At 57.3% G+C, this 12501-nt stretch overlaps 1 protein-coding gene across 1 annotated transcript in view; it reads right to left on the bottom strand.

The window, feature by feature from the left end:
- The window catches only part of DCTN1 (dynactin subunit 1), a 37812-nt gene extending 33537 nt beyond the window's left edge, over positions 1–4275 (bottom strand). The window contains exons 1-2 of the mRNA XM_041403037.1: positions 4197–4275; positions 1866–1897 (exon numbers count right to left, since the gene is read on the bottom strand). Coding sequence (XP_041258971.1) covers positions 1866–1897; positions 4197–4215 — 51 coding nt within the window. The 5' untranslated portion in view covers positions 4216–4275. The remainder of the gene's footprint in view (positions 1–1865; positions 1898–4196) is intronic.
- Positions 4276–12501: the final 8226 nt, after the last annotated feature.

The following is a 12501-nucleotide window of genomic DNA, read 5'->3' as shown; positions in this document are numbered from 1 at the left end:
TTTTGGGCTTGGCTCCGCGCTGCGTGAGGAGGGAACAGAAGGAAGGTTAGACGGGCCTGGAGGCTCTCCTAGGAACCCCTCCAGGCTGCAGGAGAGGCAGGAGGGGAAACAGAATCAGGGAAATTGAAGGAAATTAAGGAGAAAATAGCCCTGGAGTCACCCCCTTGCTCTGGAGTCACCTCCTGCCCCCCCCCACCCCAGCACGGAGAATTTGGGGAGTCAGGACATGTGCAAAGGGGGATAAATCATTTCATGGTGCAAAGACTGATTAAAGGGATTGGGGGGCCAGGATCTCCCAGAATGCAGAGGAAAAGGATGTGAGGACAAGGGGGAATGGTTTCCCACTGCCAGAGGACAGGATGGGTGGGATATTGGGAAGAAATTCCTCCCTGTGAGGGTGGGGAGGGGCTGGGATGGAATTCCCAGAGAAGCTGTGGCTGCCCCTGGATCCCTGCAAGTGCCCAAGGCCATTTCCCCACTTGGATGGGGCTTGGAGCAACCTGGAATAATGGAAAATGTCCCTGGATGGGCTTTAAGGTCCCTCCCACCCCAAACCATTCCAGGATTCCATGACAAACCAGCCCCTGAACACAGCTGCACATGGAGCAGCATCTCCTGTTCTGACTCCTTCTCCACATCAGCAGCACAAAAAAATTCCAAGAACAATCCCCACTCCCTGATTTCAAGAACGTTGAGGTTTTTTAAATATTCTCTTTGTCTTCTAATGAATTCCAGGGTGGAATTAAACCAGGAGGATCAGGCAGGGAGCACATGGAGCACAGGCTCCAGCAGTGCCAGGGGTTGATGGATCACACCCCACACAGCAGCAAAAGCCAAAAAACCTTCCCAAATCCCTCTAACACAGGGCAGAGAATCCATTTCCATCCTCCCCTCTGGCTGGAGCTCACATTCCCCAGGATCTGAGCCCAGTGAACCCCCAGGTGCTGCTCCACTCCCACACCCAGCATCCAGCTCCACAGCAGGGTGGGGAGAATTCCCACTCCTGGGAATTACCCAGAATGGCAGGGCAGGAGGCTGGGCTCCCATGTGCCCCAACCCAGCCCACAGGTGCCACATTCACAGAAGCCCCCTGACCCCACCATTTCCTTTCCCACACTGCCCACATCCCAGCTGGGCCAGTTCATCCCCATGGAAAATCCAGTTTCTACCCCAAAACACACAAACCCACCCAGCGTGTCCCCAGGATCACCCAGATCCATCCCTGGTCCCCAGGAGTGGTGCCCTGGGCAGTGCTGGGGGAACTGCTGGACTTGATGGTCTCAGGGAGTTTTTCCAGCTCAGTATTCCATAATTCCTCTCTACCCCACACCTGTATGGCCATTCCCAAGGACAGGAACCCGCTTCAAATTCCCATTCCTTAGGAAATATCCCTCATATTTGGGTACAACATGTTCCTATCCATGTCCCAGGAGCCTCTGGAGCTCCTGGATGAAGGCACTCAGAGGGGAGCTGCCCCTGGATCCCTGGAAGTGGCCAAGGCCAGGATGGACAGGGCTTGGAGCACCCTGGGATAGTGGAAGGTGTCCCTGCTCATGGCAGAAACTGAGGGGCTTTGAGGTCCTTTCCAGGATTCCAGGAGGGTCAGGGTTTGGAGGAAGCAGCCAGGGAATGCTGCTGAACTCAGATCAAAATGTGTGACACAGGACCTGTGCTGGATAATCCCTCAGGAACCCACTGATTCCTGGCCAGTGGCTGAAAAATGACATTTTTTACACCTTGTTTCCCATGGGTTTTAGGAGAAATTCCCTTTTCCACGGGCATTTTATCTCATGAAAGTGTGTCTGTGTGCTCTTCCCAAAGGGATGAAAACCTCTCAGAGGTGACAAAGTGCCAGGGTCACTCACCAGTTTGCTGGCCTTGGTGGCATCAAGGGAATCTGTGAAGAGAACAGAACAGAGCCATGAGCCTGAGGGACACCCCTGTCCCCATCCCAGTGTCCCTGCAGCCAGAGGGCACCCAGCAGGGGGACAGGAGAATTTTGGGAAGTGGGAGTGAAGCAGAGTCAGGATCTGGCAGGAAATGGTGGCACATGGGGTGTGGGTTTGGGGACACAGGGAATTCCTTATGGGAGCTGCTGGCTGAGGAAGGCAAACACTTGGATACACCTCAGAGCTGGGGCAGTTCCACTGCTCTCCTTGGGCTGAATCCCTGGATTTCATGGATTCCTGAGCTACTGGCACAGTCTGCTCAGGGACTGGCAGTCACCATCGCTGGGGGGTTGAAAATCCATGTGTGTGTGACATTTGGGGACACAGAATCATGGAATGGCTTGGGTGAGAAGGGACCTTAAATCCCATCAGCCCCACCTCGTGCCATGGGCAGGGATACTTCCCACTATCCCAGGGTGCTCCAAGCCCTGTCCAGCCTGGCCTGGGGCACTGCCAGGGATCCAGGGGCAGCCACAGCTTCTCTGGGCACCTGTGCCAGGGCCTCCCTCACAAGGACGAATTCCTTCTCAATATCCCACCCAAATCTTCCCTTTTCCAGTGGGAAGCCATTCCCTGTGTCCTGTCCCTCCCTGGCAGGTGTGTCTGCATTCCCACCCTCACCCAGGTGTCACCAGCAGCTCCCCCCACGTGTCCCCTCCCGTGCTGGCTCCACGGCAGAGCCATCCCTGCACCTCCCACTGCAGTGCTGCTGCAGCAGCTGCTGTTTCCATGGAAACCCTTGGCAGGCAGCCACATCCCAGCCCTGCATCCCTGACAGCATCATCCCACACCCCACCTGCAGCCCAGGCTCCTCCTGCTCTGGGATGCCAGGATGGGGGGGCTGGGACTGGTGTCCGTCTGTCCCAACCCAGCATCCAGGGAAGGAGCTGGGAAGGGGCTGGAGCTCCAGGAGCAGCTGAGGGAGCTGGGAAAGGGGCTCAGCCTGGAGAAATGGGGGATCAGGAGGAAACTTCTAGCTCTCCAAAACTCCCTGAATTCCTGGAGCCAGGTGGGAGGTGGGATCTGCTCCCAGGGAACAGGGACTGGAGGAGAGGGAACAGCCTCAGGCTGGGCCAGGTTGGATATTGGGAAAATTCCTTCTTGGAAGGGGCTGTCCAGCCCTGGCAGGGGTGGAGTCCCCATCCCTGGGGGGATTTACCAGCCCTGTGCATGTGGCACTTGGGGACACGGTCAGCGGTGGCCTGGGCAGTGCTGGGGAATTTGGGGGTGTCCCAGGGCTTTTCCAGCCTGAAGGATTCCATGATTCTACTGCAGCATCCAAAGCAGAGAGCAAGGAAGGGCCCATTCCATTTTCCCCAACTGATTTTACCTCTCACTTCCTCGGAGAGGAGAAATCCCACCCACAGCCCCCAGCCCACCCCCATCCCTTAATCCCGATGCCACAAACGCTTCCCACGCGGAGCTCCCGGCTTGGCACACGGAGCCGAGGGAGCAGCCAAGGCAGGAAGCTGGCAGAGCCCCTTCCGGCAGCTCCCGGGATCCCGCAGCGCCCGGGGAAAACATTCCCGACAAAGCAGAGCTCAGAGGGAGGGAGGGAGGGAGGGAAGCCCGGCTGGGCCCACAGCCAGGGACAGCGGATGTGGGAAAAACGGGGCAGGAACGCTCAGAGGGGAGCGGGAAGGGATCCCTGCCCCCGGGGGAACGGGGCACGCCAAGGGGCTGGACACAGGGATGCTCCAGTTCCACTGGATACTGCAATTCCACAGGCTCAGAGTGCTTCGGTGCCCGCTGGGAAATATTCCGTGATCCGCCCCTTCCTTCAGGAAGGATTTCCCATCCCACCTGGGAAGGACTTCCCACCTCTGCAGGAGGGATTTCCCATCTCTCCAGGAAGGATTTCCAATCTCTCCAGGAAAGATTCCCACTCCTCCAAGGAGATTTCCGATCTTTCCAGGAAGGATTCCTATCCCACCAAGGGAGATTTCCTCTCTCTACGGGAAGGATTTCCCATCTCACCTGGGAAGGACTTCCCACCTCTGCAGGAGGGATTTCCCATCTCTCCAGAAGGGATTCCCCATCTCCCCAGGAAGGATTCCCACTCCTCCAAGAGAAATTTTTCTTTTTTTCAGGAAGGATTTCCACACCTCCAGGAGGGATTTCACACTCCTCCAGGAGGGATTCCCCATCCCATTCAGGAATAATTTCCCATCCCCTCCACCAAGGATTCCCACCTCCCTGGGAAGGATTTCCCACCTCTCTGGGAAGGATTTCCCAGCTGGGCCATACCTCTCTTAGGGACCTTCATGGCTGCAGATTCCGGGGTTTCTGGGGATGTTGTGTCCGCTCCATCCTCAAACACCTGGATCTGGAAAAAACACAACGACCACCCTTGCCCAAAATTCCCAGACAGGGAGACCAGAGAACAGATCCCTCTGGGAGTGGGTTCAGCAGAGCAGATCCCATGGTTTTGGCACAGATTTTTAGTTTCATCACTCTGGTTTTGCCATCAACCCTTCTGAAAACAGCCACACACTCCTTATTTTCACTGGGAACATGGAATATTCACACAGGCAATGAGGAAAGTCAAAGCTCTGGATTTGACAGCCCGGAACATCCGTACCAGATTCAGGGATTTTTCTTTTGAACTATTTTTAGATGCATTTTTGCTGGATAAACATGGAAAATGAGGTTGGGAGGGATTAGATCCCTGAGAGAGAACCATCCCTGTGCCTCAGATCAGCACCTCCCAAATTGTTCCTGCAGGAATTTGCCTGATCCATCACACCTCCCACCTGCAAGCTCAGCTCAAAAATCAAACTAACTTGGGAAGCTGTCAGACAGGAATTCCATTTTTGGAAGATTCCTGACACCAGGAAGCAGGGGACAGTGGGAGGCGTCCCTGACTGTCAGGGGGTGGCACTGGGTGGGCTTTGGGGTCCCTCCTGGTCCTGCAGACCCAAACTTTTCCCTGTAAACCCCTCCAAGCCTCTCCCAGCTGGCAGGAGAGGCTGAGAGAGGACAGACAAAGGAGCCAGGTCCGTGTGTCCAGTTTTAAAGTGGGGAACTGGGAGTGTGCTGGAATTACATTTGGGAAATGCCCATGGTGATGCCAGGAGAGCAGCAGAGCTCCATCCAGCAATTCCTACACATCAACAGCGTTTGGGCTGGAAAAGAACATGAAAAGCTTCTGGTGAGTTTGCCTCCAGCTCTGCTGGGTTCAGCTCTCTGTGTTTATCCCATTATTTAAAGGATGGGGTCATTTTCCCTCGAGCTGGTGACAAAGGGACTGAAGCAGTGAATGGCTGGACTCCTCCTGAGGGTGTTTTCCAACCTCAGTGATTCCTGAATCTCTCCTGGATGAGCCAATGCTGCAGCCTCTGACCATGCATGATCCAAAGGCCCTTCCAAAGGATGGGACAGCAGATGCTGGGATGGACCCCAGGACCCAAATGCCCTCATTTTGTGCTCAGCTTCCATCTGTCACCCCATCCCAAGGTCCTGGCAATGAGAGGCCACATGGTGGGACACAAACCAGCCCCTCTGTGCCAGGGAGGGGACGGGAGCTGGCTGGGACACAGGGGCTGCAGTGTCCTTGGAAGGTGACCCAGGGAATTCACCTGGAGGATGTTTGCTCCGGAGGGAGCTCCTGGCTCCTGCTGCAGCACACGAGCAGCAAATCTCAGCAGCCACACCCACACCGTGTGTTTTATCTCCTTCCAGGTAAACACGATTTAATTAAAATTCCTTGGATCTGCTTCCAGGTAAACATCTGAGATCGATCCCAAACTCCACCAGCTGCACGTGCTAAACACAGGGCAGCAGAATGGAACAACAACAGAACACACCACGCATCACAGACCTGATTTAGCCCATTTTATAACATTTTTATAAGCCTTGGGGGGAAAAAAAAAAAACCACAAGAGCAGCAGTCAGTCAGCTTTAGCCAGCTCATGCTCCATCTTCTCCCATTTTAGCAGCATTCCCATGGGTTTCCAGCCTGGGAATTCTGTGCCCAGGAGCTGACAGAGGTCATTGTCCCATCCCTTCACACTGCTGGGAGATCCTGGCACTGCCCCGTGCCTGGACTCAGGGTATCCAAGCTTGGAATGTGGGTGGGAAAGTCCAGCAGCTTTCCAGGTGGGATTGTCATTATCCACCAGAGAGGAAACGGCCCCAGGTTGTGCCAGGGGAGCTTCAGATGGGAAAATTCCTCCTGGGAAGGGCTCTCCAGGCCAGGGCAGTGGTGGAGTCCCCAGCCCTGGAGGGATCTAAAACCTCAACAATTCCATGATTCCATGTCATCAACATTACATCCACATTTGTATTTCAGCAGGCGCCAGGACACTCCGAGTGTGACATCCTGGGATGTCCCTGGGTTCAGGTGGGGTTATCCAGGTGATCAATGCTCTTGGAGCATCAATGAGGTGATGGATGTGAGGAACTCCCTGGGTACTGGAGACCCTCAGGATTACTGAAATCCCAGGGAAATTTGTTGGGATCCACCCCCAACGCCGCCTGCTCTGCAACCAGCCTGAGCAAAACAGATTATCATGGAATTCTGGAATGGTTTGGGTGGGAAGGGACCTTAAATCCCAACAATTTCACCCACTGCCATGTGCAGGGACAGCTTCCACTGTCCCAGGGTGCTCCAAGTCCATTTCACCCCCTGCCATGTGCAAGGACAGCTTCCACTGTCCCAGGGTGCTCCAAGTCCTCTCCAGCCTGGCCTTGGCACTGCCAGGGATCCAGGGGCAGCCACAGCTGCTCTGGGCACCTGTGCCAGGGCCTGCCCACCCTCAGAGGGAACAATTCCTTCCCAAAATCCCACCCAAATCTCCCCTTTCCTAGTGGGAAGCCATTCCTTGTGTCCAAAACCCCTCTCCAGATCTTCTGGAGATCCTCAAAACCCTGACTGAAACCTTTCCATCCCACTGCCTCTGTCCCAGAGAGGACACAGATGTTCCCTGTCCTGCTCAGCTCCATCTTCCACTCATCCCAACCTCCCAGCAATCCCCAAAACGGGACCAGTTTGGCATTTCCCCCACCCCATGTGTCCCTGGTTCTGGTCATTGTGCAGAAATGTGGAATTTTGGTCACTCTGGGCCTGGCTTCAGCCAAAGAATCTGCTCTTTATGCCAGGAAAACAGAGCCCCTTTCACCCTGCAGGGCTGGGAAGGCCCTGCAGACAAACAGGGGGTTTGGGACATTCAGGGAATTCTCAGCCTGTGGAAAAACCCAGGGGACTTTGGAAGCTCCTGGAATGCTACCAAAGCACCCCCTTCCCTTGCACATCACTTCCCAAGGCTGGAATGCAGAGTGAGCCCATCCAGTTTGGGGTTTTGGGACTAAAACCAGGGGTGTGGGTGTTCCCACGAGCCTGGATTCCAGGTTTCATCCAAACACGACTGGCACAAATCAAACATCACAAAATAATCTTATATCAAGACTGAAAATCTATCAAACAATGAAGAAACCCAACACCTCAAAGGAAAAATTGATGCTCCAGACCCAAATATCTCCCAAGTTCTGGCAGCAACATCCTGAGAGCCCCTGGAAAATCGTGTCCCAGGTGTTACAGAAAGTGGGAGCAGAGCCCAAAGGAAGATCCCAAATCCCCAGTACACAGGAAGGTTCCAGGAGCAGATTTTATCCCTCCTGGTGTCCATATGGCACCTGCAGCCAGGTAAGATCCCTTGGCTGTGACACATTCCAAGCCCTGGGGTACCTCTGGCCATTCCCTGTGTCCTGTCCCTCCATCCCTTGTCCCCAGTCCCTCTCCAGCTCTCCTGGAGCCCCTTTAGGCCCCTTTAAGGCTCTGAGCTCTCCCTGGAGCCTCCTTTTCTCCAGGCTGGACATTCCCAGCTCTCTCAGCCTGTCCCTGACAGACATTTGCCACCCAGCACCAATTTCACTGAACTTTTCCCGAGTCTTTCACACTTGGGAAAAGAAGGAGAGCCCAGAATGAATCTCTCCCACCCCATCCCACCCCTCAGGACCAGGCACTGAGTCTCTTCTGTTTCCAATTAATCAGAAATTGGTCTGTGAGACACCTGGAAGCTCCAATGCAATGGATAAACCCCTGACTGGAATTCCCATGAAGATTCAAACCAAGATTAATCCAGGTTTTACAAGAGGAAGAAGTGGCCCAGCTGGAAGCAGGTGGGATGGGCACTCCCAGGGGAATGATGGACACGCCTGTGGTCACACCTCCTGGCCGTGGTGACAATCCCTGAGGGACACCATGGCACAGCAGGTGGTGACACAGCCCAGAATTCCCTCAGCCTCCCAGGCCAGCTCCTCGTGGATCCCCCTCTGCCACACCAACCTCCCAAAGGGACACACTCAGGATAGCCCAGTCCTGGGAATGGGGGTAGGGACAGCAAAGGAAGAGGGTGGAGGAGCAGAACTGTGGGAAGCCACAAGAGCTGAGGCCACTGACAGTGACAGCCCTGTCACCCTCGGTCTGCAAGGGGAATAAGCTCCTAAATCCCAGGAAATGAGAAATCCAGGGATACACAGCGAAGGCAGTGGGGAACAGCTGAGCAAGCAGGGCACAGGGCAGGTGGTGGGAATGGGACAGCCAGGAATGCTGAAGCTCTGGAGCAGCCAGCAGCCCAGGAGGAGCCTGTGCCACATCCCAGAGCTCCCATCCAGGGACACCAGGTGAGGGACAAGCACGTGGCTGTGCTGCCACCACCACCAGAGACTGCTCCCCACAACTTCCCACCTGGCACCGCTCCAGAATCCAGCATTTTCCCATTTCCCCCCTTTCTGAAGCGTGACAGACACCCACAGGCTGTGTGCCCCAAGGCACTGAAAATGGGGTGAATTATCAGTGATTTGGGTCACCCCTGTGCTCCATCCAAACCTGAGGGCTCCAGTGTTCCATCCCACCCCAGCAGATCAGCCCAGGAATATTCAGTGTTCCTGCAGGAGCGCCTCCCCCACGCAGGGGACACTGATGGAGCCTCAAACTGCCACTCAAAGCTCAGATCAAAAGTTTCAGGAGAATCCCGAGCAGCCAACTCTGCCAAGATCCAAATTCCAGGTGCTGCCCACAAAGCTGGAAGAGGGAAAGACTTGGGAAGAATTCTGGGTTTAAGCCAGGTGCTGCTGCCACAACAGCCCTGTGGAAAGGAGGGGGATCCCCCTGGCACTGAGGGTGGCTGCCCTGGGTGACACCAGGATGTGGCACTGGGATGAAGTCACTGGGATTCCAGGCTGCCAAACTGGGAGGGTGTGGGTGTCTCTGGACACCAGGAGCAGTGTCCCCAAAACCCAGAGGGGACCCAGGGTGGCTCCAGCCATGGTTCCTGCAGTGCCCATTCCAAAACCCACGTGAGCCAAACAGGGGGAATCTACTCACAGTGCTGTCCTGGGACCCCCCAGCATCCCTGGGACCCCCAGGACTCCCAGTCCTGCCACATCTCCCTCCATGAGTCCTTGGAGCCAGCGTTTGGCTCCTTCCCTGAGCCCCCATCCCCCTGGAGCCCCCCAGGCTGTTGTGACAGAGCTGTCAGGACCCAGGTTGGAATCTCACCCCCTTCCTCCTGCTCCCCCATGGAAAACAGAGAGCTTTGGGGGGGCAGGTGTGGGGCTCCAGCCCCCCAAAACCCCATATGGACACACACCTGTCCCTGTGGACACACACACAGATCCTGCTGGGGTGGGCAAAAAAGGCTCCAGGCTGGCAAGTTTTCCCTCCACAGCCAAATCCCTTTGGCCACAGCTCAAATCCCACCGGCTCTGGGCCTGGTGGGTCCCACAGCAGGCAGGACCCGGTGCCCACGGAGGGTCTGGGGTCCCGTGGAGAGCTGGGAAGGGTCTGCCCTCCCCAGCTCCATCCCGGAGCCCTTGCCAAGTTGGCACAGCCAGGCCCAAACGCGCTGGCGGGCTCTGGGACACAATGTCACCGTGGTGGCCACACGGGGACACGGCGACAGGGACAGGAACTCCCGGGAAAGGCCTGGCTGCTGGCACCGCACAGCCCGGGGGTAGCTGCAATACGGAAAAACCTGGAAGCGCTGGCCAGGCCCGCGGAAGGAAGCTCGGCAGCCTGGAAAAGCGGCCCGGAGGGAGGGGAGCCCGCGGCAGGCAGCAAAACACGCCGGGAGCTTTGTGCTGAGCAGCCCCGGCGAGGGGCCGAGCCGGAGCCGAGGCTCGGCCGCGGGGGGAATTCATTAATCGCTGTAATGAATTGGGCTAATCACCGACACGAGCAGCTAACTCCGGCCAAAAGACCCGGCCCTGCTGCGAGCCGGAGCATCCGCCTCCCCTCCCGGCATTATTGTCGGCGCCACATTCCAGGGATGCACAATCGAGAATCCCTTACAAAACCCAGCTATTTTCGCTGCGACAGCGCGGCGACCTGTCGCGATAGGAGCCGGCAGCTGTTGAGTCAGCCCTCCCCTTACCCGGCCGGACCCGTGCCTCCTGCCCTGGGCCATGCTGCCGCGCTCCAGAGATTCCCGATCCGCAGCTCCGGCAGCTCACGGCCGGCAGCATCCAGCGGCGCTTCCCGGCGTCCCGGCCGATCCCAGCATCCCCGCGCCGCCCTCCCCCGAGGCTCTGCCGGCCGCTACGAGAGGGAGGGAAGCCCTTTCCTGGGCGAGGATGCTCCGAGGGAGGGATACAGAGAATTCCAGCGCTGCCGATGGAGCCACTCTGCGCCAGTGCCGCTCCAGACTTGTCACGGCGCCGGCGGCTCGCTGGGTCCTAAGCTCCCCGCAGGAGGAGGCACCGGGCCGCTCCAGGCCTCCTCCTGCTCGCCCCGTGCTGGCCACGGGGCAGGGACACCCCGAATTCCTCCGGCACGGCTCCCGCAGTGACCCCAGCCAAGGCTTGCCCCACTTGGTCCTCCCTTCCATGGAGAATTTTGAGGAAAAACAACGCGCTGGAGAGCGGGGTTTGTCCCAAATCCCCGCGAGCAGCACCCGCGGGTGGATGGAGCTCAAAGGGTTAATTAGGGCAGCGGGAATGATCGCTGATTGTCCCGCTCCTGGCTGTGACAGGTGACATTGTGTCCCATTGTTCCTGGCTGAGCCGACAGATCCCAAATTCACGCCCTCACCCCTCTTCTGGGCGCTGCTCCCGGTGCTAATCAGGCTAACGAGGGGATTTGGGAGCCGCCAGGAATGGCCACTGCCTAAGGGATTTGGGAGCCGCCAGGAATGGCCACTGCCATGGGGATTTGGGAGCCACCAGGACTGGCCACTGCCCAAAGGATTTGGGAGCCACCAGGACTGGCCACTGCCATGGGGATTTGGGAGCCACCAGGACTGGCCACTGCCATGGGGATTTGGGAGCCACCAGGACTGGCCACTGCCATGGGGATTTGGGAGCCACCAGGACTGGCCACTGCCATGGGGATTTGGGAGCAGCCGAGGGGATTTGGGAGCTGCCAGGACTGGCCACTGCCGAGAGGATTGGGGAGCCACCAGGACTGGCCACTGTCCAAAGGGATTTGGGAGCCACCAAGACTGGCCACTGCCCAAAGGATTTGGGAGCCACCAAGACTGGCCACTGCCCAAAGGATTTGGGAGCCACCAAGACTGGCCACTGCCCAAAGGATTTGGGAGCCACCAAGACTGGCCACTGCCCAAAGGATTTGGGAGCCACCAAGACTGGCCACTGCCCAAAGGATTTGGGAGCCACCAAGACTGGCCACTGCCCAAAGGATTTGGGAGCCACCAAGACTGGCCACTGCCCAAAGGATTTGGGAGCCACCAAGACTGGCCACTGCCCAAAGGATTTGGGAGCCACCAAGACTGGCCACTGCCCAAAGGATTTGGGAGCCACCAAGACTGGCCACTGCCCAAAGGATTTGGGAGCCACCAAGACTGGCCACTGCCCAAAGGATTTGGGAGCCACCAAGACTGGCCACTGCCCAAAGGATTTGGGAGCCACCAAGACTGGCCACTGCCCAAAGGATTTGGGAGCCACCAAGACTGGCCACTGCCCAAAGGATTTGGGAGCCACCAAGACTGGCCACTGCCCAAAGGATTTGGGAGCCACCAAGACTGGCCACTGCCCAAAGGATTTGGGAGCCACCAAGACTGGCCACTGCCCAAAGGATTTGGGAGCCACCAAGACTGGCCACTGCCCAAAGGATTTGGGAGCCACCAAGACTGGCCACTGCCCAAAGGATTTGGGAGCCACCAAGACTGGCCACTGCCCAAAGGATTTGGGAGCCACCAAGACTGGCCACTGCCCAAAGGATTTGGGAGCCACCAGGACTGGCCACTGCCTGACATCCCAACACATGGAAGCACCCAAACCACAGAACAGCTCGAGTTGGAAGGGACCCACAGGATCAGGGACCCACAGGATCAGGGACCCACGGGATCAGGGACCCACGGGATCAGGGACCCACGGGGTCAGGGACCCACGGGGTCAGGGACCCACGGGGTCAGGGACCCACGGCATCAGGGACCCACGGCATCAGGGACCCACGGCATCAGGGACCCAACTCCTCCCCTGCACAGGACAATCCGCCCTTCCCTGAAAGCTCCTGGAGCTCTGGCAGCCCTGGGAATGCTGCTCAGGGGAGGGGTTTTGGGATAACAACACAAAACGCAGCTGGAAAGCGGGA

This window comes from Onychostruthus taczanowskii, unplaced genomic scaffold, assembly GCF_017590055.1.
Source record: "Onychostruthus taczanowskii isolate IOZ18803 unplaced genomic scaffold, ASM1759005v1 scaffold2, whole genome shotgun sequence".
In the NCBI taxonomy this organism is placed as follows: domain Eukaryota; kingdom Metazoa; phylum Chordata; class Aves; order Passeriformes; family Passeridae; genus Onychostruthus; species Onychostruthus taczanowskii.
The sequence above is the reverse complement of the archived record's forward strand: the minus strand, read 5'-3'. Positions and strand labels throughout refer to the sequence as shown.